The sequence below is a fragment of the Filicampus tigris genome, chromosome 9, assembly GCF_054856515.1.
Source record: "Filicampus tigris isolate MCC_2025a chromosome 9, RoL_Ftig_1.0, whole genome shotgun sequence".
Taxonomy (NCBI): domain Eukaryota; kingdom Metazoa; phylum Chordata; class Actinopteri; order Syngnathiformes; family Syngnathidae; genus Filicampus; species Filicampus tigris.
Genome location: NC_141225.1, coordinates 25,479,495 through 25,505,098, shown reverse-complemented (window position 1 = coordinate 25,505,098; position 25,604 = coordinate 25,479,495). Strand labels below are relative to the sequence as shown.

At 50.5% G+C, this 25,604-nt stretch overlaps 1 protein-coding gene across 12 annotated transcripts in view; it reads left to right on the top strand.

Annotated features, from left to right (window-relative positions):
• ptprt (protein tyrosine phosphatase receptor type T) overlaps nt 1-25,604 on the top strand; it is a 107,330-nt gene that overhangs the window by 9,796 nt on the left and 71,930 nt on the right. For all 12 annotated transcript variants that reach the window (XM_086039690.1, XM_086039681.1, XM_086039684.1 and 9 more), the window contains exons 2-8: nt 3,570-3,668; nt 8,016-8,176; nt 8,297-8,407; nt 8,561-8,642; nt 9,272-9,387; nt 10,541-10,715; nt 18,127-18,420. In XM_086039690.1, the coding sequence (XP_085895816.1) occupies nt 3,570-3,668; nt 8,016-8,176; nt 8,297-8,407; nt 8,561-8,642; nt 9,272-9,387; nt 10,541-10,715; nt 18,127-18,420 (1,038 nt within the window). The remainder of the gene's footprint in view (nt 1-3,569; nt 3,669-8,015; nt 8,177-8,296; nt 8,408-8,560; nt 8,643-9,271; nt 9,388-10,540; nt 10,716-18,126; nt 18,421-25,604) is intronic.

The window sequence follows — 25,604 nt, the reverse complement described above, 5'->3', positions numbered from 1 at the left end:
GAGCAACGATGGTTCTTGCGCCACCTGACACAAGACGCCGCCAACGCGGTAAGAAGGCCGACTTCGCGATGAAGTTGCCAAATATTATATCAACAGCAACACTTGGAAGCGCTTTTATTTTCCAATGTCCAATCAAGGGCGCTAATAAAAACAATACAATACAATTGTATTTATTTAGTGCATTTCATAACAGCTAGAGCCGTAACAAAGCACTTTACCACAAAATGGAATCAAGAAATGAAGATAAAACACTATATACGATAGACACCGGCCGGTAAAGAGCCGAAAATTTCAGCCGAGAAAAGAAAGGTGCCTTAAAAGTGGACAGAGAGGGAGCTTGCCTAACGCCCAATGGGAGCTCATTCCAAAGGGAAGCAATTTGAAAATCTCCAGCGAAATTCGCACTAATGCTTCTCGAGAGGAAAATGAAAACCAGCTTGTCCTTCATTATTCAGTGGAAATAATGGGGTTTTTTTGTCTCCTGTAACCATATATGTATATGTTATGTGTGTATATGTATAATCCGAATACCTGCTTATTTGAAGAGGATATCCCAATAGCCAAATAGGGGGATAGCTGCAGCCCTATATCTGATTTTGTAATACCACAGCATTGAAGTTGCAACCTCCAAATGGCTCTGCCAATTTTGGGATGAAAGTTCCCTCTCCTGCCAGCTTTGTTTGGCGTGCGCGTGTACAAATGCGTGTGTGCGCGCGCGCACATATGTTTAGGAACTTTAATTATGTGCAACACGAATTGGGTTCGGCTACCTAGTAACCTTTTGTTCCACTTGAGCGAGCGCGACAAACGCGCGCACCTGCTTTGATTAATGTGCTCGCCTCAAGTTGCTCTAATTGTTTTTCGGTTTCCCAAAACGCACGCGCGTGCACGCGCGCGCGCGCGCGGATCAGGGCCCGTCACCGTTGCGCCTCATCTGGCTGGAGGATTATGTCGTCGTGACGACTTTGGAAGTCTTCAAACAGCTCATTATCTGGCCACACTTGCCGGGTGCTTTGGAATCAAGGGGGGCTTTATTTGGCAGCACACACCTAATCCCTGTCACACACGCACAGCCGCGCGCGCACACACACGCGCACTGGCATTGATGCTGATGCGGCGCGTTTATACAAAAGTCAAAAGATCAGCAAGGCTTTTTTTTTCTTTTTCTTCTTCTTCTTCTTCTTCTGGCTATTTGAGCCCATAACGATGATGTCATAGCAAGAACACGGTTGATCCCACCCCCCACCCCCACGCTGCTGAGCTTATCTTGTTTTCCAAAATATTTGCCAGACAAAAAATGTTGTCTTGTAATTTTTATTCATGCGTGTGCTTGTGTGTGTGTGTGTGTGTGTGTGTTTTGAAAAAGTGGAAGCATGCCCCGGCTGCGGCCCCCACCCCGTTGCCCTCCTCCCCCATGGAATATTGATGTTGCTGCTGTTTACATCCCCCGACTTTGATTTCTTTGCTTGCTAACGAGATGAGTGAGGGGGCGCGTCATTAGCATGACGCGGCGCCACTTTGAGGAAGGCGTCAAGCTGCAGCTTCTTTTCATACGCGCACGCCTCACCTTGGACTCCAATTTTTCAAGTGGACGCACACGCACGGCAACTCCACGTGCGCATGTGCACGCACACTAGCTCTCACGCAGAGCTCCGCCAACACGACGCACATTCGCAAGACATGTATTCCAAAGATAATGTACACCCGCACACACACATTCTTGACGCAGGTCAAACACTCTGCGCGCGCACACACACTCACATAGCCTACACGCACGTATGCCACATTCTCACTCCCTCACTCACACTTTCCACCGACTCAACTATATGCACACACACACACACACACACACACACAAACGCTGATTGGCACGCACGCCCATCTGGCTGCGCACGTTGATGCAAGCGTTGCGGTTGAAGACATCAGCGATGACATCATCTTTGTTGGTTTTTTTAGTTCGGTTTTTGCCGGTCAGATGCACAAAAGTTTGACAAATGGATTGTAACGAGCGAGCGAGCGAGCGAGCGACTGGAGCCTCGGAGGACCATCAAACGTTGACGTCCAACCTGACCTGGACTTTTTGGAGACACGAGCCGTCGCTCATCTGCCCTTGTTTGTTGCGTTTTTTGGAGTTGCTGGCAAAAACAGCCACCTAGCCCTGAACCACATCCAGCCACTTCCAAAAGTCCATTAGCTTAATGCTCACAGACAATGAAAAACACCACGGACGGGCTAAAGAAGCTAGCATTGATGTCGCTGTAGGCATCATCCAGCCGTGCCGGTTTCAAACCCTAATTTCCGTTTCAAACCTGACTTGAAAGCCTCACCCGAATTTGAAAGCGTGACCCCTGTTTGCATTCCTAATCTGCGACTGTGATTTGAAAGCGTGAAAGCTTTCATGTAGTGGCCCCCCGCCAAGTGTCTCTCCAGCGTACGCGTGACAGACGCCGCCAGCGACAAAGCGTAAAGACGAAGCCAACGCTAATTGATTCCACAAATACATCCACGCAAATTAAACGCCGCGCGTCAGAGCATACGGCTAATTAGCGCGGCGCGTGCGGGAGTAGGGGTTGGGGGGGAGTAAGGCAGCGAGGGTGGGGGAGTGTTTAGCACCCCCGGGCTAGCGGCGAAGGCTAATGCGGCAGAAAACGTGGCGCAAAAGTAGCGGAATGGAGCCGCGTAATCGCCCTGACACTTTGGCCGCCGTGTGGAGCAAACGTGCGCTGCGCACGCGAGCCCCGCAGACACGTCGTTAGGTACGCCGATACAGCAAGTGGCTCAAAAGATCATTTGAAACCCTAACTCAGGCTGGAAACCCTAATCGCAAAGCTTACTTGGAAATTGCTTAGCCTGACCTTCTTTCAAAGCGCGCTCTTGGCTTGAAACTCGCAAGCGGCCGACGCCCTAACTGGAAAGCCGGAAGCCGGCCTGACATTTTTTGCCTGATACCCAAATCCTTGTTTGGAGCCCCAACCCTGTCTCGAGAACGGAACCGTGTGCACGAAAGCCTGACTGAAGTCCCCACGCCTGCAAGGAAGCCGAAATAGAAAGCATGAATTGCTGCCCCTTATTTGGAAGCCAGTTTGTAAGCAGGACCCCATTGGAAAAGCCTACCTCTAGTTCGCCACCTTCATTTCCATCTGAGGGGAAAAGCCCAAAGGATAACGACAACAACGACGACAAGGCCGACAACCTGTGCTCGCAGGCATCTCCTTGTTTGAAAGCCTGACTCGGTTTGGAAACCTTCCCCTGGCTTGAAGCCTTCATTTGAAAGCCCAACTTGCGGCTGTGTAACCTTAACCTCCTTACTCTAGTTTGAAATGTTCATTTGAGGCCCCAACCCTACTGTGAAACCCTAAACACTGTTTGCTACCTTAAGCTTTGAAACCCTCATTTGAAAGCAACTTTTATTTTGAAAGGCCCCGCTTCCTTCCTGTTTACCGGCACTGAAACTCTCTTGGTCCGTTTGTGGCGTGTGCCTGACGGTTTTTTGCCTTTTTTGGCTCCCGAGCGTTTTTGCGCTTCCGGCGGCTTTTTTGTCGTTGTTGATTTTGTTTTCTGCCTCGCAGGCGGCTGCACCTTCGAGGACCCGTACAGCAGCTGCGGCTACAGCGTGTCTCTGGGAACCAGCGGCTTCACGTGGGAGCAGGACCGCGCCACGCACGCAGGTACGCCCGCTGCGGCCGGCTGAAGCATCGGAACCCGAATCTGGAAGTCTGGCGTCGCGCCGGCAGAGGTCGAAGGCCCTGCTCAAAAGTGTCTTCTTTATGCCAATCGCCTCACATTTGCCTTCGTTAATGTCAGAAAGCACTTCATTGTGACCAAGCACATCAAGTCAATTCAAATTGACGGTCGGTATTCGGCCAATATTTTCTCAAGGCAAATAACCCTTTTTTGCCCAAAGTGTGGCCAAATCTTTGGAGAAGCCAACGTACACCACCAAAACGCAGCAAAGCGCCCCGATTCTTTTGTGCGAATGCACCGGCGTGTTGTGCAAAAATCCTCTTTTTCAGCTCACAAATGTCAGCGTGCACGCTGGCGGAGGCTAATGCACGTTTTGAACACAGGTGCCGCGTCGGGGCGGCTCTTTGTCAAGAGCGTTTCTTTGGCAGCTTTCAGCAAGCGCTTAACACGCCGCCGCCTCGCCTTCGACGGCGGGCGGATGAAGTGCGCGTGAAGAGACCGGCTGGCAGACGCACGCCTTCTTTCTTTGGGGAGGAGCGGCGGCGGATTTGCAAACGACTGGCTGGCAGGCAGAGAGGCGGCGGGAGGGCGGGCGGACGGGCGGGCGGGTGCGCGGCTGTCAGCCGACCGCTTTGAGCTCTCGGATGGAGCTTGTGTAGATAGAGCTGTCAGCGGAGAGCGCGACGCGCGCGCCCGTCGCCGAGCGCCAGCGCCGCTCTTAACCGCCTTGGCCCGCCCGCTGCTAACTTTTGGAACCGAAGCCGTTTGCCTTCACGTCCTTTGCGAGATCAACGTGGCTCTTTTCAAGCTATTTTCGTCGGGCGAAAACAACTGATTGGCAACGCTCAAATATTCAAGCTCCAATTGGCTCTCTGTTGCCCTGATTGGCGGGTGGCAATTTGTGGGCATCTCTTGATGCGTGGGCCTCGGGCGACGGCCGTCCTCCATCTCCGTGGCGACAGTGAGGAAAAAGTGCACGATGTTTTCATTCTAAAAGTTTCAAGCAAATTTGAAGCATTCAATTTGAAGCAAAACATCAAAGGCAGCATCTTTGTACCATATTCACCTTGCTTCTATAGTTTGTGTGAGTGTGTGTGAGAGAAATGCACTCAGACAGAATGAGTTAAAAAAAAAAAAAAAAACTAGAGGCAAAGCAGACAGTGGCAGAGCATCCATCAGGGGGAGCAATAAACGAGCATTTTTAAGAGGCAGGCAGCGTATAAAAGCCGCCGCGCTGGAGTAATGGCTCCCCGCGGGCCCCGGATAACTCTCGCTGTTTATTTGCCCGTCTCGGAGCCGCGCCAATAATGGCGCGAAATGACACGCCAGCCGCCAGCCGCCAGCCGCCAGCCGCCGCCGCCGCCGCCGCCGCCGCCGCCGCCGCAACAAAGAGCCGCCTTGGTATTTTTCTCCTCCTTCATTTGCAGTTAGCACGCCAGATGATGATGCGGCGCGAGTCCTCATTGCGCCATGCGACCCGATGCCAAAGGAGCCCTCCCACCTTGAGCCTTTGTGTCCTTTTTGATGGCGGCGGCAGAGTCCCAAAAGTCATTCCCGCCTTTCGGGGGAATGGAAACCAAAGAGCCACTTGCGCTGGAAAACCGCAACATTCGCGGCAAACGCACGAGTTTCAAAGACAATTTAGGCAACGCAGTCCGATTTGGAATGTCAAAATCCAGTTGGTGTTGAACTAACCCATTTTGTTGAACTTTTAAGACAAAAGCATCAATCAACCCAACAGACAGTTTCTTGGACTTGTCATGAAACTATCATACATGTTTTGTTTTTTTAAACGTCTGGTATCCATCAAAGTCAAGTTGTCAGTGAACCTGTTCAAATTGTTTGTAAACGTCAGAGAAAGAAGCCCCCGACCAGCGGTCGTGGTTTTTAAACATCAACGCCCATTTTTACTTGTTTTTCAACAAACCAAGCGACAAAGTCGTCAACGAACCTGAACCGGTCATTGGCAAGCGTCAAAGAAACTCCTTCTCAAGTACGGCCTCGTTTTTTTGTCAACATCAAAGACGATTCTGTGTCGGCAGCAAATGTTTTTTTTCCTTAACATCGGTCATCGGCGAACGCAACGCGGACCTTTTGACAATCGTCAAAGACCGCTTTGAGATGTCAACGGAGCTAGCGTTCACCTTTTGGGGAACATCGTCGACAATACACTCGTTTTGTACACATCGACAATGGGCGCTAGTTAGCGGCTAGCTCGAGCGTTGCTTTTTTCCCCGACCGTCTTTTTTTTCTTCTCTGGGCTTTTGACAGTCGCTGCTCTTTTCGTTGACTCCGGCACAAACCGTTGCGTCAGCCCGCTGAAGAAGATGCTTTTTCTTTCTGTCTTTTTCCCCCCTTTGTCCTTTTTCTCTCGTCTGCTGACAACCGGCATTGAGACGCGTAAATTATCCATGTGCCGTGTTGCCGTCACAAGCGGCAGCGCAAAGTCAAACTCTTGCGTCGCCGCCGAGTCCCGCGGGTGCTAAAGAGACGCGTTTTACATCTCGCATGAAGAACAAGAAGCAGACAAAGATGAAAAACAACAAGAAGGAGAGAAACAAGAAGAAGGTGGCGCTCGCTCGCTCGCTTTTGACGCTAAAGTTAGAAGAAAAAAAAACGCCGCTCAACTTTGCTGAGTTGGACCCGCTTCCTTCAAAGAGTCAAAACCACTGGCAATTAGCTTTAAAACAAACACACCAAAAACAAGATACATTTGATGTCTTTGACCTGGGTGAAGCAGCGGGCGGCCCCTTGCTCTCTTTCATCAGCTTTGTGTCCATTTGTTTTCGATGAATTGATAAATCCGATAAAAAAAAAGGGAAAAAAGAAAAACATTCAAATACATTCTACCTGAATGCCCAGCCCGTTATTCTACAAAACGGGTCGTTCTTTCAAATCGACGGTGCAGAAAATGCCAAAACACCCGTTACGATTCAGTCACTGGTTTGCTCCATCCGTAACGTGCGCAGAGTCAAGGAAAGGGTTGAGTGATTGGTTTTGGTGATTGGCAATGAAAGACATTGATCCATATAAGCCGATCGCGTACCGAAATCACCCCATCGCGATCGATGGCCGATCGATTGAAGCGCCTCTGTGTGTATTGAACCCAGGCTTGATCGCCGCGCCCCCCCGCGTCTTTGAAGAGCTCCAAATGTGTAACCGTCGACATCAATGAAGCGCGACAAGAGAAACATCAGTCGGATCCACAAGTCGTGCATAGCGACGGCGTGCGGAAGCTGCCGCTCAAGCTCAGCACACGCGCACGCGCGCGCTCACTTCATAGCATTGTTGCGTGTTTAACAAAGCACATAATCACACCAGTAAAAGATGAAAGAAAGAAACAAAATAATACAATGCACAGAAATATCCATCGGCCGGTCTTCGCAGTTTGATTGATTCTTCGCGTATACCTTTTCATTTTCCTGCACCATATTTTTTGGTCTGTATTTATTGTTATGGATGAATTCTTTCATCGGTTTTTATCTCCACGCACACGCGCGCGTGCCTGCGTAGTGATTGAGGATGTGCTGCGGGCGGAGTAGCGTGTAAATCTGGCGCTGGCCTGTGGCGGCGTTCCAGAGAGCAGACCCGCGTCGTAAAACACCTTCAAACGCACTCGATGGCCAGAAGGTTTTTTTATGTGGCGGCTGCCGGCCCCCGGGGAGGGGGTGGGGTGGGGGGGGAATGGGCTCTGGGGGGGCGCTTGCGTCGTGTGGAATGACCGCGCCAATCTCCAACGCGTTGTGACCCGGGACACGCTGTGTCATGTCCACCCGTCTGTGTCTCCCAGAATGCATCGCGTGGCACAAAGCACCCCGTTTTGGACCGCTCATATATGCGCCCTGAGTTGAATGCCTGTCTTATTTATCTGCAACTCTTTTTTTTGTTTGTTTTTTTGAAACAAATGGTAACTTTTGTTTGTGTTTAAAATGGTGCCTTTTTGGTCAGGTCAAAATCACAATCCCGAATGATATGTTTCCATAGAGTCAATGAAGGACTGTCTTGAACTGATCCCTGTTGCATACAGTAAAGCGCTCAATGTTTTAACCGAGTTTCCGGCGTACTCGATTAGAAGATCATCGTTATGTTTGGACAAATGCTTCGGGTACGCGAAGGGAAAAAAAAAAAAGGTCCAATTTCCGGCAGATTTTTTTTTACCAGCGTCGGGCGGAGGTAATCGGCCGATTGAATCGGCCAGTTGATCGATCAATCGGCTGGGCCTCAAAGTAAGGATGTGAAATCACCAGTCATCAACAGTTTTGCGTAGCAGCGCATCGTGACAGCTAGCGCCTAAGTGTCGTTCCCTTTGGGTGCGTGGTGTTCCGGCGCAGGCGGCGTGATGGCGGTGAACGCCTCGGGCCGGGCGTCGGGTCAGCGCGCGCACCTCCACATGCCCAAGCTGAAGGAAAACGACACCCACTGCATCGACTTCCTCTACTCCATCCGGGGCCGCGACGGCGCCAGCCCCGGCACCCTCAACGTCTACATCAAGGTCGGTGCGCGCACGTGCGCCGTTAGCAACAGCGGCTGAGCTAGCGCTCGGAAGTGAAGCGCCGGCCGGGAAATTGCCTTGCGGGCGGGTTGTGAAGCGGCTCAAAAACGCCTCCTTCAGGTGAACGGCGGCGCTCAGAGCAACCCGGTGTGGAACGTCAGCGACGCGGTCACCGACGGATGGCTCAAGGCCGAGCTTGCCGTCTCCACCTTTTGGCCCAACTCCTATCAGGTGAGTCACGCGCACACGCGGACTTGAGGGCGCAGGCACGCGCCCCGGACTTTGCGAGTTGTCTGGCAAAAGCTCCCGCAAGTTGTCGCAATTCGAGCCCGGCGCGCCCGCGGGCGCGCTCGTCATCTTCCTCTGCCTCCTCTTCCTCCCCAGGTCATATTTGAAGCCGTTTCCGTCCAAGGCCACCCGGGAGCGATCGCCGTCGACGACGTTCGAGTTCTGGCCCATCCCTGCCGTAAGTGAGGGCGCGCTAATAGCCCAGCCGGGCCCCGCCGAGCGTCATAGGCATTCTTATCTTATATGCGCTTCGGCGCGCACACGCCGACCGATTGCGCGGCTTGTGGACAGATGGCACAGAGGCGGGACGGCAGCTCCTCTTTCTCAGGGTTTTCATCGCTCAAATTTGACAAGAACAAAGTGGAGGCAGCAGACCTCTAATGCACCCTAATTCCATCCCACCTCCAATGTTTGTCATTTATCAGTTGCGCACCTCTAAGGTGGCGTATTTACATCGCGTTTGCTTTTCACAGTCTAACTCACGTCCCGTTTTTTACTCCCGCATTCGGCGCTAATGTTGCATATTCAGTGCGGACTTGAGCACATTCAGCTCATGTTTAAGTTCGATGCCATCGATTGTCGCATGTTGACATGATGTTTTGGACGCATCAAATAGCACTCTAATGACATCATTAGTCAAGTCTGTAGGCTAATTCTATCCGATTTGCGTACGCGTAGTCCACCTCTTCTTTGATGATGCGCATCATATTTATTTGCATCCTATTGAATGCGTCCGGCGTGTCTTTTTGCGCCCGCCTCAGTCCGCCGATTTTGCCCACTTTACTTTGTTTGTTTCCGCGCTCTCAGGGAAAGCGCCTCACTTCCTGCGTCTTCAGAACGTGGAAGTCAACGTGGGTCAAAACGCCTCCTTCCAGTGTACGGCGGGGGGCAAGTGGTCTCAGCACGACAAACTCTGGCTGCAGGTCCGTACCCCTCTGCCGTCGCCCACATCCTTTTCCCTCTACTCATTTCTTTTTCACACCGTTTCACCGCACTGCAACATTTCCTGCCACCGTGCCGCCGATTTAGCAGCGAGGTCAGGCGAAAAACGGCAGCGGACCAGAATAAGTCGCAATGGCAGCCGCAAAGCAGTGAAGTCGTACGTACGACGACGGTCACGGCCGGCCGGCCGGCCGGCTTCACTGCGTCTCGATGACGTCATCGCAAGCGGGCTCAAATGCTCTTTGCTCGGTCACGTCACGTTGGCAAGGCGCTCGCGCCGTTGGTTCGGGCCCCCGGCGGAGGGCGCTCATGTCCGACACGCGATACAACCGATGAATTCTTCTACGGACGCAAGAAGACCGCAAGACCGCCTTTGGATGGCCACTGACACATGCAAGCGGCGAAAACACAAAAAGGCTTGGGAAAGAAAACAGAGCTCATGGACTTGATGTGCAATCCAAAGTTGTAAGCTTTAAAACGAGCGCCGTCGCGAGTGTTGTGTTTAGCGTCCGCGGTTGCCCTGAGAGCATTTTGCCGCGCAGAGCCGACTGAAAGCTTGGTGCCGGCCAGTCCCGCCGCGCACTTTGCCGAAGGCTTCGCTAGGGAGGATGAAAAACGGAAGAAGGGAGGATGAAAAACGGAAAAAGACAAATACCAGAGCAGATGTTTGGCTTCATGAGGACCGGGGAGACAACAACTCGTTCGTGTCCGCAAAGAAGCACGGTAGCAAAAGTGACGCAAAAGCAGGGGGGGAAAAAAAAGCACAGAGTGAGAGCGTGACCGAAATATGCGACATAAAAAGCGAAAAAAGCGGCGCCAAGTGACTGTGACACCAAGCATGAAAGCATCACGGAACACAAAACCCCCCAAAAGAGGCACCGAGTTAAAGAAGCGCGACGGCAGTTTGTTACGCTTAAGCCTGAAAAAGAAGCGCGGCCCCCCGACAGATGCCTGAAAAAGGAGCAGCGTGAGCACAGTGACGGAACAGGACAGCGGCGTGTTCAAAGTCTGACAAAGGGGCAGAGTGACCAATTGGGGAAAAATGAAAAAGACAATCAAATCAAATGAGAAGTCAAAAGTGTTAAACGATGATGACCGTTTGTGCGTGCGTGCGTGCTTGTGTGCGGCGCGCAGCAGTGGAACGGCAGAGACACGGCCCTGATGGTGACGCGGGTGGTCAACCATCGGCGCTTCTCGTCCACCGTCAGCGTGGGCGACACGTCGCAGCGCGGCAGCGCCCGCTACCGATGCGTCATCCGCACCGACGGCGGCTCCGGAGTCTCCAACTACGCCGACCTCATCGTCAAAGGTAAGACGCCTTCCTTTCCTTGCGCTCAACGTAGACCATCCACACGGCGTCCGCTCCATTTTTCGGACTCGTTTCGTGCCGGGACCGGATAAATATGCCGGATTTCCACTTTTCTCCACAGCGACTCAAGTAGTCGGCGAAGTCGTCTTGCTTTGTGTCTGCATGAGTGTTTTCCACTGCCCCCCGCTGGCCAAATCTTGCGCACCAGAAGGAGCCGCAACAAATTCATCGAGGCCCACAAAGTCCATTGAATGACGTTTTCACCTCCCGCTTGTCCCCATTTTCCCTTATGGTCGAAAACGTTTCGTTTTTGGGTGGGGGGCGGCTGCGACATAACCCAAACATCTTGGGGAAAAAAAGATGTTTGGGTTGACTTCCTCCTGAAGCTTCCGCGGGGGTGCATCAGAGTCCAAGATGGCCGCTTCAAACCAAAAGGGACAAATTCCCTTCTGATGCTGTTGATCTTGGCACGATCAACTTTTGCACCCAATTTTGTGTTGAAAGCTGGATTCTTTTCCTCCCCAACTTTCCAGTGGACAAAACAACATGACTGAGTTCCTGTTCAATTTTCAGACTTTTTTGCGTATCCTGCAATGCTAGTAGACACGTTCGCCAAATTTTGTGGTGATGAGTGAAACTGATGTCGGGGCTTGATTGATGGATTTTTTTCGAATGCCTGACTTCCTCTTCGATTTGACGCATGGCTCCTTGCGACTTTTTCATCTGGCTTGTTGAGCTTAGACGCGTCCACCGGATTTCAAGACTCTTTGGGGGTTGAAGCTTGCAAAAATTTCAGGAGATGTTGTGCATTTTTTTTTTGTCATCCTACCTTAACACGCGAGTGGCCCGCAAATCTTTATTTTTTTTCCCCCCTCCAATTCAGCCATCTTGACTTGGCAGCATGACATTTGGTCGACCCGCCCGAAAAGTCCGAGTGTCCATTTTCGGTCCGTTTGCAGGTGCGCTTGAAAGATGAACTCCTCGGAGAGATTTTGCGGCGTCGCTCAAAAGTGTGCAGCGCGTCTGCTGGACAGACGGACAGCGCCGGACCGCCAAGCATTTGAGCGTCGGCTCTTGCGTGTTGCATGGCCAGAGCCGCTCACGCCACCAAAAGGAACGCGCAGCGCATCCCCGCTTTGAACGTTGTCTGGAATCGTCTGACAAAAGATGCGGAAATCGGGAGGCAAGCCGGGGTGTGTGCGAGCGCGCACGTGTACCCGCGAGCGTGTCACGTTCTGATGAGTTCAGGGAGCCAAACTGTCATGACCATCTGTTAGCGCGACACACGCTCGTGCACTGTGTGTGTCTATTTGTGTGCGCGCGCGCACGTGCTCAGCTCAGCTCAGCTCAGGTGTTGTTAGTCATGCGTCGTGCCAGGGGAAATAGTCCACGATGCCATCAGTGAACAATATCGCGCACACACACCCTTTTCCCGTATATTTGTGTGCACGCACGCGTTGCTAAATCCGGCTCCTCTGTTATCGTCCCTCTGGCAACGTTTGCCTCCCCCCAGATTGTGACGTTCAACTTTATTATTTGAGGTACACGCACCTGTGTGTGTCCTTAAGTGTTCCGACTGTTGTGTGGCCATTTGTGTGTTTGTCGTCCTGCGTGGCTAAGTGAAATCGGGGTTAATTAGTGTTGAGAGCGCTCAGGTGTGACCAAAGAGGCCAACTGCGTCTGCGTGCGCGCGTGTTGCATGTCGCTACCTTTTCAATATATGGAGCGTGATCACATTCACTTTTTCCTTTCTAGTGGACTTTGAAAAGGGCATTGTTGTTGTTGTTGTTGTTGTTGTTGCGATGAGAAAATGCCCTCGACGGCAGAGCGGATGACTGGCCGTTCGGTCCACGCCACGGCTTCTTGGACTGGACTCACGTTGCGGCAAGGTAGACCCGCGCAGCAAATGTGAGGTTGCTGAGTAGCGCTGAATTTTTCAAAACATTCAATGAGCTTGTTCCAGCAGTCATCAAATTGGCGGCGATGCTGCGAGGGCCGACGCTTCAAACAAAATCCAGGCCGTCGTCGCTGCAAATGTGCTGCTGTCAAAAAGAAAACCACATGCTCCTTGGCACTTTTTGGGGTCCGTCTACGCGTGCTGGACACGTCTGCTGAATGTTATGTCGCTACCTGAAACTGGCCCTAGGGGACTGCATTCCCCCCCCCCCGACCCCCCCCCCCTTCAATCCAGTTGGACACAGCTGAGTCAACTGAACCCAAAATGTCTGCTTGAAAGCATGAAGGCAGACTTTATTATTTGACCCTAAAATATCATCCACTCAATTGCAGACTTGCTGCGTCTTTTCGGAATTGGCCTCTTGAGACTTTTTGGTGCGTCGACTCTTGCTAAACGTCGCTACCAAATAGTGCACTGCTCATGTTGCCATATGTGAAACTGGCGGCCTTTTTCTCGAATGCAGTTGGGTGCAACGCAGCAAAATCTGCCTAAATTGTCCCATTTGGACCAAAATGGCTTCCTGTGCGCACCTTCTTTCAGACTTTTTTTGTGGGTCTACTCATGACAAAGATTTCATATTGAAATTTGGCGAAACTGTGTTTTGTCGGCTTCACTTTTAGTCAGAGTTTTGCACAACTGCGCAATTGAACCTTAAATCTCCAGTTTGGACCAAGTTGTCCGACTTCCCGTGTCTTTTGCGAATTGGCTTCTTGAGACTTTTTGCTGAGACTCGTCATGATAAACATCTCTACTAAATATCATATTGTCATTTCAAACAGGTTTTGTGGGCTGCGTTTTTTGTTGTTGTTAAATCCAGCTGGGTGCAAGTGAGCAACTTTGGCCTAAAAATGTCCGGGTTTTGGAGCAAAAGGTCTGACTTGCTGCGTCTTTTGGGTCGTGGCTCCCGGAGACTTTTTGGTCTGTCCTGTGGCGATCGAGTGCGCTTTTACATTTCGCGTGGCTCAGTCAAGCTGGCTGCGGGGGCTGAATTTTCAAATATTTGGCAGTGTTGTGTCCACGCATCACCGTGTGTAGTTTGTGCTGTCCTGCTTTTATTGTGTTGTGTGTGTGTGTGTGTGTGTCGTCTGTCCGTCAGAGATAAGACTCAGTGGGGTGGAGCTTAGATATACAACTGCCAATCAAAACCAGTGGAGGTGCGCGTGTGTGTTCAAGTGTGTGTGTGTGTGTGTGTCCCTCTCCAGACACTCCTGGTGGTCCTGATTGTGGTCCTAAAATAAGACCCCAAGTGTGTGTGTGTATGTGTGTGCGTGCGTGCGCGTTGCTATGCCCACATACATCTTCTATATATTTGTCCACATACTGTAATAAAAATCAATCGACGCGTGGCCAGCACTGGTCCTGTGGAGGCTTGTTGGGCTCTGCAGTCCGCCCACAGCCCTGCGTTGGAAGCACGCACAACAGCGCCACCACGTGGCCACTTTTAGCGACGACCGGAGAGAGCAATTTGTTTCGAAATGATGAGTGCGATGGCAGATGCGCAGCTGAAACGCTGCCGACTGAATTGACTTGTTGGACATGTTGATGACGAGACTTGAAGTTGCATCCATATCCATCAAGAAATGTGGAAGGAGGAGGTCAATATGTTAGACAGCTGCACTTGCACGTGCTGGAAATCTCTCTCTGCAAAATGTGGAATACATTTTTCAAAAAGGAGGGGGGCGACTGAACAGTTTCTAATTGGAAAGATCTGTCAAGAAATGAGGAAGGAAGAGGTAAATACGTACAAGGGCTCTTCATTTGGGAATTTTGGCAATGTGACCAATAATAGGCAGAAAAATCATCTTTTCCCATTGAAATGAATGGAAAGGCCGTTGATTGGTTCCGGCCCACTCCCAAAACGGTCACAATGTGTATTTGTAGGAGGGAAATTGTACTTTTGGGAAAAAATACAGCCAGGCAGAACTGAAAAGAATCCAACATTTTTTTTTTTTTTTTTTTTTTTTTGCCACTCTTGATCCGCTGAATGCTGCTCCTCCGCAGCCAATCGTATATTGTCCTACCTTTAACTCAAGTAGAGTTCATAATATTGTCTCAAATCCTGTCTGAGCTCATTAGTACGGCACTTATATTAGTCGTTCTGCACAGAGGATGAAGAATATATGAGTGTGGACACTCTTATCTTGTCTATCTTCACGTTGCTGCACTGTTTGTGTTCACTTTGTTGCTGAAAGGGTTCCATTATAAAGATGCTGATTAGCATTAAGCGAGTAGACTCGAAGGCTATGTGGCTGTTGTTGTTCTTTTTATCTTAGTTTTAGAGTAAAGGTCAAGTGGGTGTGGTCCAATATAGTATCCTCCCACCCAGCCGGCCGGCCAGTCGCTGTTCCGGGTGCCGCTATACTGTTGTTGTTGTTTGTACAGTTGGTAACTGCGCTTTGTTGGGCCATCCTTCCATGCAACCAAGCGTTGCCGGATCCCATCCCGGCGGTAGGCGGGCTCCACCCACAACTGCTTCATTCTGGCTCCCATTTCGCTGTCGATGCTGGCAAAGCGTCGGCTTCAGCAAGTTTGAAAGCAGGAAGTATTTTAGCACGGTCGTAGTTACCGTACGCCACATTCTCTTCAGTCCTGCATTTTACGTCAACAGAAAGCAACGTCTTTTTCCGTTCCCTGCATCTTTAGGCATGGTTGTTGATGTTGATCAAACGGAAACACAGAGAAATTGGCTCAGTTTTACACTGGGCAATAATTTGGTGATCCCCTCTCCTTATATTCTCGCTTGTAATGTTTTCCTAATCTATTCAAAGTGCGTTTAAAGACCTTGAAAGTAATCGAGCGTGGTAAAAACATGCCGAGACTTCTTGCGGGGCTTGGTGCGGAACGTCATCCCCGCCCACCAAGGGAGGGGGCTCTTCGGTCTTTCAACGGCAAAATGTGGAGGGAAAAAAAAGGCCGTGCTCTTTTTTTCCAGCTCAGGAAGTTGTAAAGTCAGTGGCGTCGTTGATATTCGTGGCCATCCTTCCTTTCCTTTCCTTTCTTTCATGTGCATCACCCTCGGTGTGTGTGCGCGCGCGCGATGGCAAGATAGGACACTTGTGAGAGAATTGCTGAGGAGCAATATAAGTAATGCATGAGCAGGTATGAGGTGGAGAGGATGACTGAGGAAGAGGAGCAGTGGGGTGAAAAGTTGAAACGAATCAAGCGGAGGAGCAACATGGAAACACGAGCACGAGTCACTCCAAGACATGGGAAGGTTTCAAGCCTCGGCTAGGCGGCCAAAAGTAGGGCGGTCGGTGTCAAGCCACGGCCGGGCCTCCAAACAAAGAGCGAGTGGCCGCGTCGAGGGATGGGCTTGGAGGCGATCGAGGCTGCGCCTTATTTGGCCTTCCGAACAAAGGTTAAGCTTTGGAGCCAAAGTTATTGCCTTTCGAGTGGAGGTTGCGCAACTGCCTTTCAAATGACACCTTCTACCCTGGATCGGAGTAACATGCGCGCACACACGCAGTGTTCACACTGGAGCAACAGTGTGAGTTTGACTTGAGCAATTGAGACTAAACCACCGCCAGCGCCTCCTCCAGACGCTTGCCAGCGGCTGTCAATCAAACGCTCGCTCGCTGGCTGGCTGGCTGGCTGGCTGGCTCGCTCGTTCGCTCGCTCGCTCGCTCGCTCGTTCGCTCGCTCGCTCGCTCGCTGGCTGGCAGCTGCTGATCGTGAAGAGAGCTGATTATTTATGTGCCGGTTGTGTTTATTTCTCTTGCGCAAGATGGCACTGCCTTGAGATAAGGGCGCAATTTGTTCCTTTTTTTCAAGGTTCTCTTGTCTTAACAAGCAATACGTCAATCTGTATGACACTAAATACATGTTTTGCGTAAACTAAAATGGAGGCAAATCAAGTACGAATGACAATGAAAGACAGTTGACTCAACTGCTCCCGTTAGAGTTGTCAACTTAGGAACCACTTTGGACTCTGCTGCGCGTTCGCAACTTGACAAAATGTGAGTGTGGTGTCACCAAAATGTCCAAATATTCTGCTTTTCATCAAACAATGCCATGAATGAAAATGGCATTCTACTGATGCGCGTTGCATGAATTGTTCAGTCCCGTGCCGCCGCAAAGCAGACACTTGCAATTGATGTTGTCAAGTTGGCTGTTGCCATCTAGTGGTGGGAGTCTGAAGTGCATTCATGTCTGGAATTTGCCGTTCAAGCTAAAATCCAAAACATCGGTCCAGGCGCTCGTATCTCTGGGCACCGTTGTGTTGCGAGTGGTTGCGCAAAGGTGTCAGCGAGTGTGTGTGTGTGTGTGTGTGCGTGCGTGCGTGCGTGCGCGCGCGTGTGAGCGAGTGATTGACAGCTGGCCGGCCGGGCCTGCAGACTCCAGCCATAAATTGTATTCATAAATATTCCGAAGCGGCCTTGAGGGAAGCCAAATATTCGGGTCAGCGCACCTTCTCCCACATGTTAATAAAGCCAGTCAGTGTATAAATCTAAATCCAAATATAAATATGAATATAAATATACAAACGTGTGTGTGTGTGTGTGTGTGTGTGCTTGAAATTGAAGTCGTAAAGCAGCCAAAAGCTTTTAGATGTGACAGGCTGCTTTTCAACATGCTGTCAACAAACGTGACAAATGAGTTTTACGGCCAAACACTTTCACTTCTTACTTTTGATCAACCCTTTTTTTTTCTTTTTTTTTTCTTTTTGTTCCTTTCACTTCACATCAGCGTCACTTAGCATGGAGCCCGAGGTGGCCTGGCCTTTGACGGACAGCCCGGGCAGCGCGAAAGATCCCGGTTTCATTTTGTCAGCATGAGGAGAACCAACGACGCCACCAAACTGTCCACTTCCAAGCAAAATGCTCTGAGACTTTTTCCGGGTCTACTTATGACAGACATGTTTACCAAATTCATCAGGTTGATAAGCAAACTTAACTTTGGGGGCTGCCTGATGGGGGAAAAAAAATCAAATCAAATAAACCAAAATGTCTGCAGCGTGTTATCAAGAGCATCCAACTGGGCCGGCATGCCAAACGACAGCAAAATGGCGGCCATCTTGTGTCTTTTCAGGCATGGCTTCTTGAGACTTTTTTCGCGGGTGGACTCATGGTCGACATATCTGATTGAAAATTTCAGCGTGGCGCCACCAGGAGGCAATAAACTTTGCCGTCACGACACGTCTTCCCCTCATGTCTTTGACGGTGCGTGTCTTTTTGAGACATATTTGCGGCTTTTCTCATGGTAGACCAAAATGCCGAATCGCAGAGTGAAAGCGAATTTCCCCCCCCAATCCACGCAGTGTTTACAAGCCATTTGTTGGCGTCGCTAAAGCCGAACGGGGATTCGCGAGTATGGGAAGCACGTGCAAATGTCGATTTCTATGGCCCCAGATTGGCAAGGACAAAGACGTGAAGCGTTCCCAAGAGGGCCGCAGCACCTAGTAACTCTTTTTTTTTTGTTTGTTTTTTTTTGGTACCTTTTTGTTGCATTTCCCAGCGCCACCCACCCCCATCGCCCCGCCTGAGCTCCTGGCGGTGGGCGCCACCTACCTGTGGATCAAACCCAACGCCAACAGCATCATTGGGGACGGGCCCATCATCCTGAAGGAGGTGGAGTACCGCACCACCTCGGGAAACTGGGCCGAGACCCACGTGGTGGACGCGCCCACCTACAAACTGTGGCACCTGGACCCCGACGTGGAGTACGAGATCAAGGTGTTGCTGTCCAGACCCGGAGAGGGGGGGACGGGACCCCCGGGACCGTCGCTGGTCACCAGAACCAAATGCGCAGGTATGTGGTCCACCTCTCAGCTCTTTCCGAGCGTGTTGCGTCTTGACACTTTTGGCTCCTCGACAAAGCCCTTTGGAGCAAATTTCAGCTGCCATTTCCTTTTCAATCCAGTCGGCTGCGAGCGAGCGAGCCAAAACGGTCCGCCTCAAACCATAACGGCGGACTTCTCGTGTGCTTTGGGGCAGGGCTCCTTGACGCTTTTTTGTCCAAACGGCTTCGGGGGCGGGGGGTGCTGAATGATCTAATATCCCAGCCAGTGGGAGGGCTTCAACGGTGTCATTTTCGCCGGGCCTCGAACAGCCAATGAGGTTTGGCTGCCGTAATTTTGCCGCGGCGGAGCGCCGCTGACTGCCTTGAGTGTTTCTCAAGCGTGCCAACGCAAACGTGATCAACCAGCGGCGCGGAATCCAAACGGCGTCCGTTGAGGAAACGCGACAGCGGAAATCAATCTTGCGCCCCCCGCAGGTCGTCCTCTTTCCCGCTGATTCGGACTCTGCGATTAGTCAGCGACCAATCGTCCTCATCGGTGGTCCTGATTTCCATCACTTTTGTCTTCTCGCCACTCGTTTGATGTTTAAAAGCAACAGATGGCCCAAATAAAAAAAGAAGTTTCAATCCTGAGCATTTTCCATCAATGAAATGATCACAAAGTACTTACAAATATTCCAAAATTTAACTCGAGTAACTATGAATTAATTGATTAAATAATTAATTAATTGACACTAAACCTTGTCAATTTGTCTACTCCCAACTATTGTAAAATAATGATTTTTTTTTTTTTTTTTATAGAAACAAGACATTGTTTTCCTCATAAAATGAACTGTTTTGTCACGTAAAAAAAAACAACAACTTTATGTTCTTGAGATTACGACTTTCTTCTTGAAAACAGTATGATTCTTCTTGGAGAATTTAGGTATTTTCACCTTGGGAAGCATAGCAAAGATTATCAAGTGGAAAACCCCCCCCCCGTTATGCTCATCAGATAATGACGTTCTCCTTATGAAAAAAAGATGGCACGGGGGCGGGTCGGAAACCTCGAGAAGCCGTCAAAAGTGCACGAAGGGAATAGCGGCCAATGAGGAGGCGATTGAGGCGGAGGCCGGCGAGGTCGAGCACCTGCAGGCGCCGTCTAATTGGCTGACAAAGGAAGAGTGACGGGCCCCCCCGGCCCACCTCCCGCCCGTGGGGAGCTGACGCCAAATGTCAGTGAAAAACCTCGCAATCGGCCTCGTTAGGCCAATTAGAGCCCATCGCAAGCGAAAGGAAAGAAAATGTCTTTTCCGGTTGCTTTTTTCGGGCCCTCCCGCCGCAACCTTTCATCAAACCAAGAAGCCGTAAAGAGCAAACGGATTGATGAAAGGCGTCGTAAAGTCACAGCCGAATGTCTTTTGACAAGCGGGCGCTCGTCAATCTTTAGCGCCGCTCTCGGGGCTTTTCATCTTGTTTTAGGACCGTTGTTGTTTGACATTAGTCGAGGAAAACAGCAGGCTGGTCGCCAGTCAATGTCAGGCCACCAAAGCCAGCCCAAAAACTCACATTCGAAACAATCTCCATGACCTCAAAGCTCAAAATGAGTAAAAAAAAAGTCACAAACCTGGCCTGAAAACGAATGAAAGCAACTGAATTGGAAAAAAACAAAGTTGAAAAGGAAACGAAAAGTACCACCAAATGAAAAATCCCAAAGTCTTGTGACGCAAACGACATGGAAACGAGACTTTGCGCGTAGCCAGTTGTGATGGTGACGGACGCTCGCGGCGCTGGTGCGATGAAGGCGTTTGAGCGGTGCCAGCCTTTTGAAGCCTTCTTGCGCCAGCTTCACAATCATCTCAAGAATAATCCCGTCGGCAGCTTTCGGAAAGCCGACCTTCCGAATCCGCCGGCGGGCTCGAAAGGCGGCAATTTTTTGTATTTATTTTTTGACGTCCGTTGACGCAAAGCTACTCAAGCGCGTGTCGACAGGACGGCGCCGTTTGAAAAGGAAATACATCCCCCAAAAAATCAGCCAAGAGTCACGTTGTGGTGGCCCCGCGCATTTCATACTTAGCGTCTTCATACTGTACCATTTCACCTTTTTTTTTATGTCAGCAATTTGCAAATTGAATCCAATCGCGCATTTGATGCACAAGGAATTGTTTTCCATGATGAAAGTCCAGCTAGTATAAAAAAAAACAAAAAACCCGCAATAGGTCACCGTGGACGTTTTCTACGCGCTTTCTGTGAGTCATGGAAGGATTTCATTTGACGCGGAGAGAAACAAAAGGGGGCGGCGTGGTTAAAAGCTCAGCCGTGTTTGATCCGTCAAGTCCAAAATATCCAGCATGTCGACGCGGCGGCCCGCCAATGACGTCAAGGGCGCAACGGCCAAACCGTTGCCGTCTTCCCGAAATTCGCCAAAGTCAACCCGAAATGTCCACTCAATCATCAGCAATCACGCGCACGCAAAACAACATTGCCACATGAGTGTTTTGTCTTCCTGCTCACAGCGAGTCAGACAATCTTTTTTTGCCCTCCGCCCTTCCTCTTCTTTCTTTTCTTCTTCTCTTTACTTTCCTTGTTGTGTCCTGTTTAGTGTGCGCGTGTGTGTACTTTCCATGCGTCTCTTTTCCCTGCAGCTCTCAGTGCTCGTTAGACGCTGGACAAAGAACAGAGGGGTCACTCGAGTCTCTTAATGAGCTCGCCGCCGCGCGCACGCGGCACAACGCGCTAGTTAGCGCGGGCGCACCACACGCGCGCGCACGCACGCACGCACGCACGCACGCACGCACGCGGCTGCGATGGGTGAGCCGTCTTCATCTTGGTTGCATCCCTGCGTGCGTCTGCGCGTTTAATCTGGAAAAGGATTTGAAAAAAGTGTCTACCAGCGTTTTTTCGTCCAACATCCGCCAGGATTGTTCGAAAGCGCCGACGTCGGTCGGCCTCTACAAAGCGGCTGCGACCTTGCGTAACGTTCACCGATGTTGTCGCCTGCGATCGAAACCTCGCTCGCGTCCTCGTCCAGCGTTGAGCAAGATTCGGAACGGTCAAAACGTCGGCAAACTTTCTTCTCCCGAGGGCTGCGACGTTCGCCGACACGGGCAAACTTTCTCTCGGCGAGGGCCGCAGCGGCTCGTTGATTTTGAAAAGCGATCGCTCTGTCCATGACTTTGTTGATGAATCAATGAATCGGATACAAAGTAAATGGCAAAAGCCTGAAAAGGGATGGATTGAAAAAGAGGAAAAGATCATCTGCAATTGGCAGTGCGGAAAACGTGGCCATTGGAATGAGGCTCCAGTTGCATGCTGGGTCCAAATTGAGCCAAAATGTTGCTGGGGATCCTTTTCCAAAGTAAAAGCTTGTCAGCTTTTGTCTTGTGTCTTACTTTGGAACAAATCTTTTTTCATCGACTGTGAATTTGATGGGCGATCAGCTGGCGAGTCACGGTCGCACCGCCGCCGCCGCCGTCCGCAATGTTCCTTTGTTGATAAGGTAAGATAAGATAAGATAAGAATGCCTTTGTTGGCCGTCGTCCTCCGCCGTTGGACGTTGCAAATTCCAAACAAACGGGCGAAAACCGCCGCAACATTGGCCAACGTTGATTCGCGTCTGCCGATGACCAAAATCGGACGCAAGGCGAAGGAAGCAAACGCCGGTGCGGACCTTTGTTAGCCGGCCTGAATGTTTTTCTGCCGTTGGCTTCACGCCTGGCCGCCGCTCTCTGGACTCGTCTCCTCCGCGCGAGCATCATTGGCCCTCCCGAGCCCTGCGCTCTTCCTCCCCCGCCGAGGCTAACTTTAGCCAAACTAGCTGGTTGCCCGGGAAACAAATGGGCCCCAATGGGCCAATTATGAAAGCGGGCCAATTAAAGCCCAACCTGTGTGCTCTTTAATGCCTTTCATGCTGTCAGCCCATTGGCTAGCGCGCGCACACGCACGCACGCACGCCCCCACACACACGCGCGCACACGAGCACACTATTTGAGGCATCAAAGACTGAAGATGATATTTCACATTTTTATCCTCAAGTTGCTCAGACACACCCGCGTACGCGCACACACACAGACAATGGTTGTTTTTCTCACACTGCCCTCAAATAGGTTGTGCGCGCGCACACACACGCACACACACACACACACACACACACACACAACTTGTCCTTCGTTAAGCGCTGCCTGTTGGTGGCCCTGTCTTGCACTGACGCGCGCTCACGCACACACGGGGATCCCAATAGCCCCTTATCTGGCTGCAGGCAGCACCAGTACAAAGAGGGGGCATGAATCGAAAGACGGACAACGCACCAAGAAAGACAAACTGAGACGAATAACGACAACTCGGGGTGTGTGCGCGTGCGTGTGATCTAGAACGTTTGGGGCTGAGTTGCAAGAAGATGAAAAGGCGAGCACCAAAAAAGACTTGGAAGCTGCAATTAAGTTTGAGTCCGAAGTTTCCGAGGTGGACCCGAAGGCAGATGACACGTCACTCGGCTTCAATTTGGAAGGCAAAATCTGCTTTCCGTCCGTCCGTCCGTTTGAGTATTTCAAGGGGGGCGGTTGCGGCCCTTGTTGCACACCTGCCTGGGCTCGTTAATCCGGGTGTGTGCTTCAGTCTCCCGCCGGGCAGTCAGATGATCCGTCCAGATTAGCTCCTCTGCGCCCGCTGCCGGATTAAAAGATGGCGGCCGTTCATCTGAGCGGTCAAGCGATTTTTTTTTTTTCGGGGCTAATCTGTCTCAATCGCATTATTTGGCCGCGTCTCCGGCTGGATTGAGCAACGGCCACGCCGCGAGCTGCTACGTGTCGGCGAGTCCAAGGTTTCTTGTCAGACTTGGTGAAGCAGCATGTGGCTCCTTCGCCGGGGTTATTTCAAACGCCCTGTTACAAGTGCACTAGTGTGTGTGTGTGTGCGAGAGCAATCCCGGACCTTGTCCGCAGTCTCTCGGAGGAACTGGAAGGACAACGCCGGCTACGCTGGTTTGCCGTGACGCGCTTGTCTGCTGCTTTGCTATTTGCTTTCATTTACAGTTTGTTTTGCCTTTTGCTTTTCATTTTCACTTCATTTCATTTTGATTTTAAAGCGTTTGGTTACCGGTAGTTTTTCTGAAAATGCTTTCTTTTAATTGGAATTGGTTTTTGTCTGATGTGTATTTGTTTTGGTGTGAGATTTAAAAAAAAAAAAAAAAAAGGGGCACACAGTAAGTATTGTGTAGGGGAAAACAAAATTGGAACAAACAGATCAGAGCAAGCATGGCCGCATGAAATGTTGATGAAGTTCATGATGCTGCTGTTTTCCACTCCATGCGTCACAACCTCGGCTACTATGGCCGTACGTTCATGCCGCAATTACGTCGGCGTCATGTTAAATAGCGCGTTCAAAAACGGGTTTTGCCTTGTATGTAATGTGAAGTACCGCCGACAAAAGCAACTTTTGTGCATTCAAAAATGTCTTTGCCGTGTACAAAAGCGTCCACGCGCACGCACAAGATGCTTTTGACCTTTGCTTGCGCTACGCGTACAATACGCCGATTCGCGCTTGCGAAACAGGCGCGATAATTGCGCCACAATTGTTCAGCAATCAGGAGTCGGACACTTGGGCTCGTTCTGATGAAACGCCCCCAACAACAACAACGACGTTTTTGTTCCTTGTCTTTTTTACGACATTGCAAACAATCGACTAGCAGAGAAGTTGTTGGCGTTTTGTAAGTGTGTGTGTGTGGGGGGGGGGGCCGTGTGTGTGAGATGGCCGCGTTTCCAAGATGGCGGACATCAGCTGGCGTTTTGGTCACAACAAGACCTTGCGCACTCCGTGCGACTGCTCTTCCAAATGTCCATCTTTGGCGAAAAGTAGATTAGACGGATCCAGTCGCATTTCCTTCCAGTAGGCACGCCGACTCCTCGGGGCCCGCTGGGGGTCCTCAAACAGGGCAAATTTGCAGAGCGCCGCCGCTTCCCCCTGTTTTAATCCCGCTGCCCGATAGGCCAAAATGCCAAAACGCAATCCCGATCAGTTGGCTTTGATCTGCGTCTAATCCCGTCTCCCGTCGGGCTAATCTGGCGCGGACGCTTAAATCCATGTTCAAACAAAGGCTCCGCCGCAACATTGTGCAACTTTATCAGATGGCCTTTTTTTTTTTTTTTTTTGTCTTCCTTTGTATTTGCTGCTGGCGGTGGGGATGAACACATTTGGGGGATTTGAAGAAGAATCCAATCAGACAAAATGTATAATGGCCACTTTGTTTGAAATTGAAATGAATCTGTGCTTTTGTGCCTTCTTTTGCGTCCTGCTGCTTAGCGCACACAAACATGCCATGAAGGTTTCGTTCAAGTGTCGCACGCGGCAAAAGTCATCGTGTGGCAATACCTTTGCATTTTTCTTTTTGACATATAGAGGCCATAAAGTCATCACTTGAAGGGGAAAAGGCATACGATTACACGTCTTTGTGTGGGGAAATAAGATAGGGTCTTTTTTGTTCAAAGATAAAGTTACAAAGGTTTTCTTGCAAAAGAAAATTGGAATGATACGAGCGTCCCTTTTAAAGACATTGGGGAAGATTGTTGATGGCTACCGTATCCAAAATGAGTCACTAATTCCGAGAATAAAATGACATCTTTTAGAAGAAAAAAAGACATCCATCCATACATGAGTGTGTATGGATGGATGTGCCGTGTCTTTTCTTCTTTCTTTTGAGTGTGGCTGCAATATTGCTTGATATTAGGTCAGCACATCGACAAAATGTCTGCCGCCGCAATGTTCAGCCGGTCGTTCCTATCAATCAGATTGCTGTGTGCCCATTTCAATGTTTGTTTTTTTTTTGTCACTTCATGTAATTGTGAAAGATTGAAATGCGGCCGCGTGGAACGGAATGACGGCCTGATTGCTGATGAGCTGTAAAGACTCGTCGGTTGCGGACAAAAAAGATGCGCATCGGTTCATTAGTGGAACACGGCTAATTGCTCGGAGCTAATGTGTGTGCGAGACCGTTGACCCCTTTGCATTGTTGTTAAGCGGCTGAAACTAATTAGCCACAACCCATCTTGAAAAAAAGCGGCATCGAGGGGGGCCAACATATGGTGAGCAAGCACAGTGTGCGTGCGAGCGTGCGTGCGTGCGTGCGTGCGAGCGAGCTGTTTGACTGTGATTTGTCGTAGCTGGAATGGAAATTCTGAAGCGGAACAGGCCGCCACTTTATGCCCGGTGAAGCAGCATGTGGT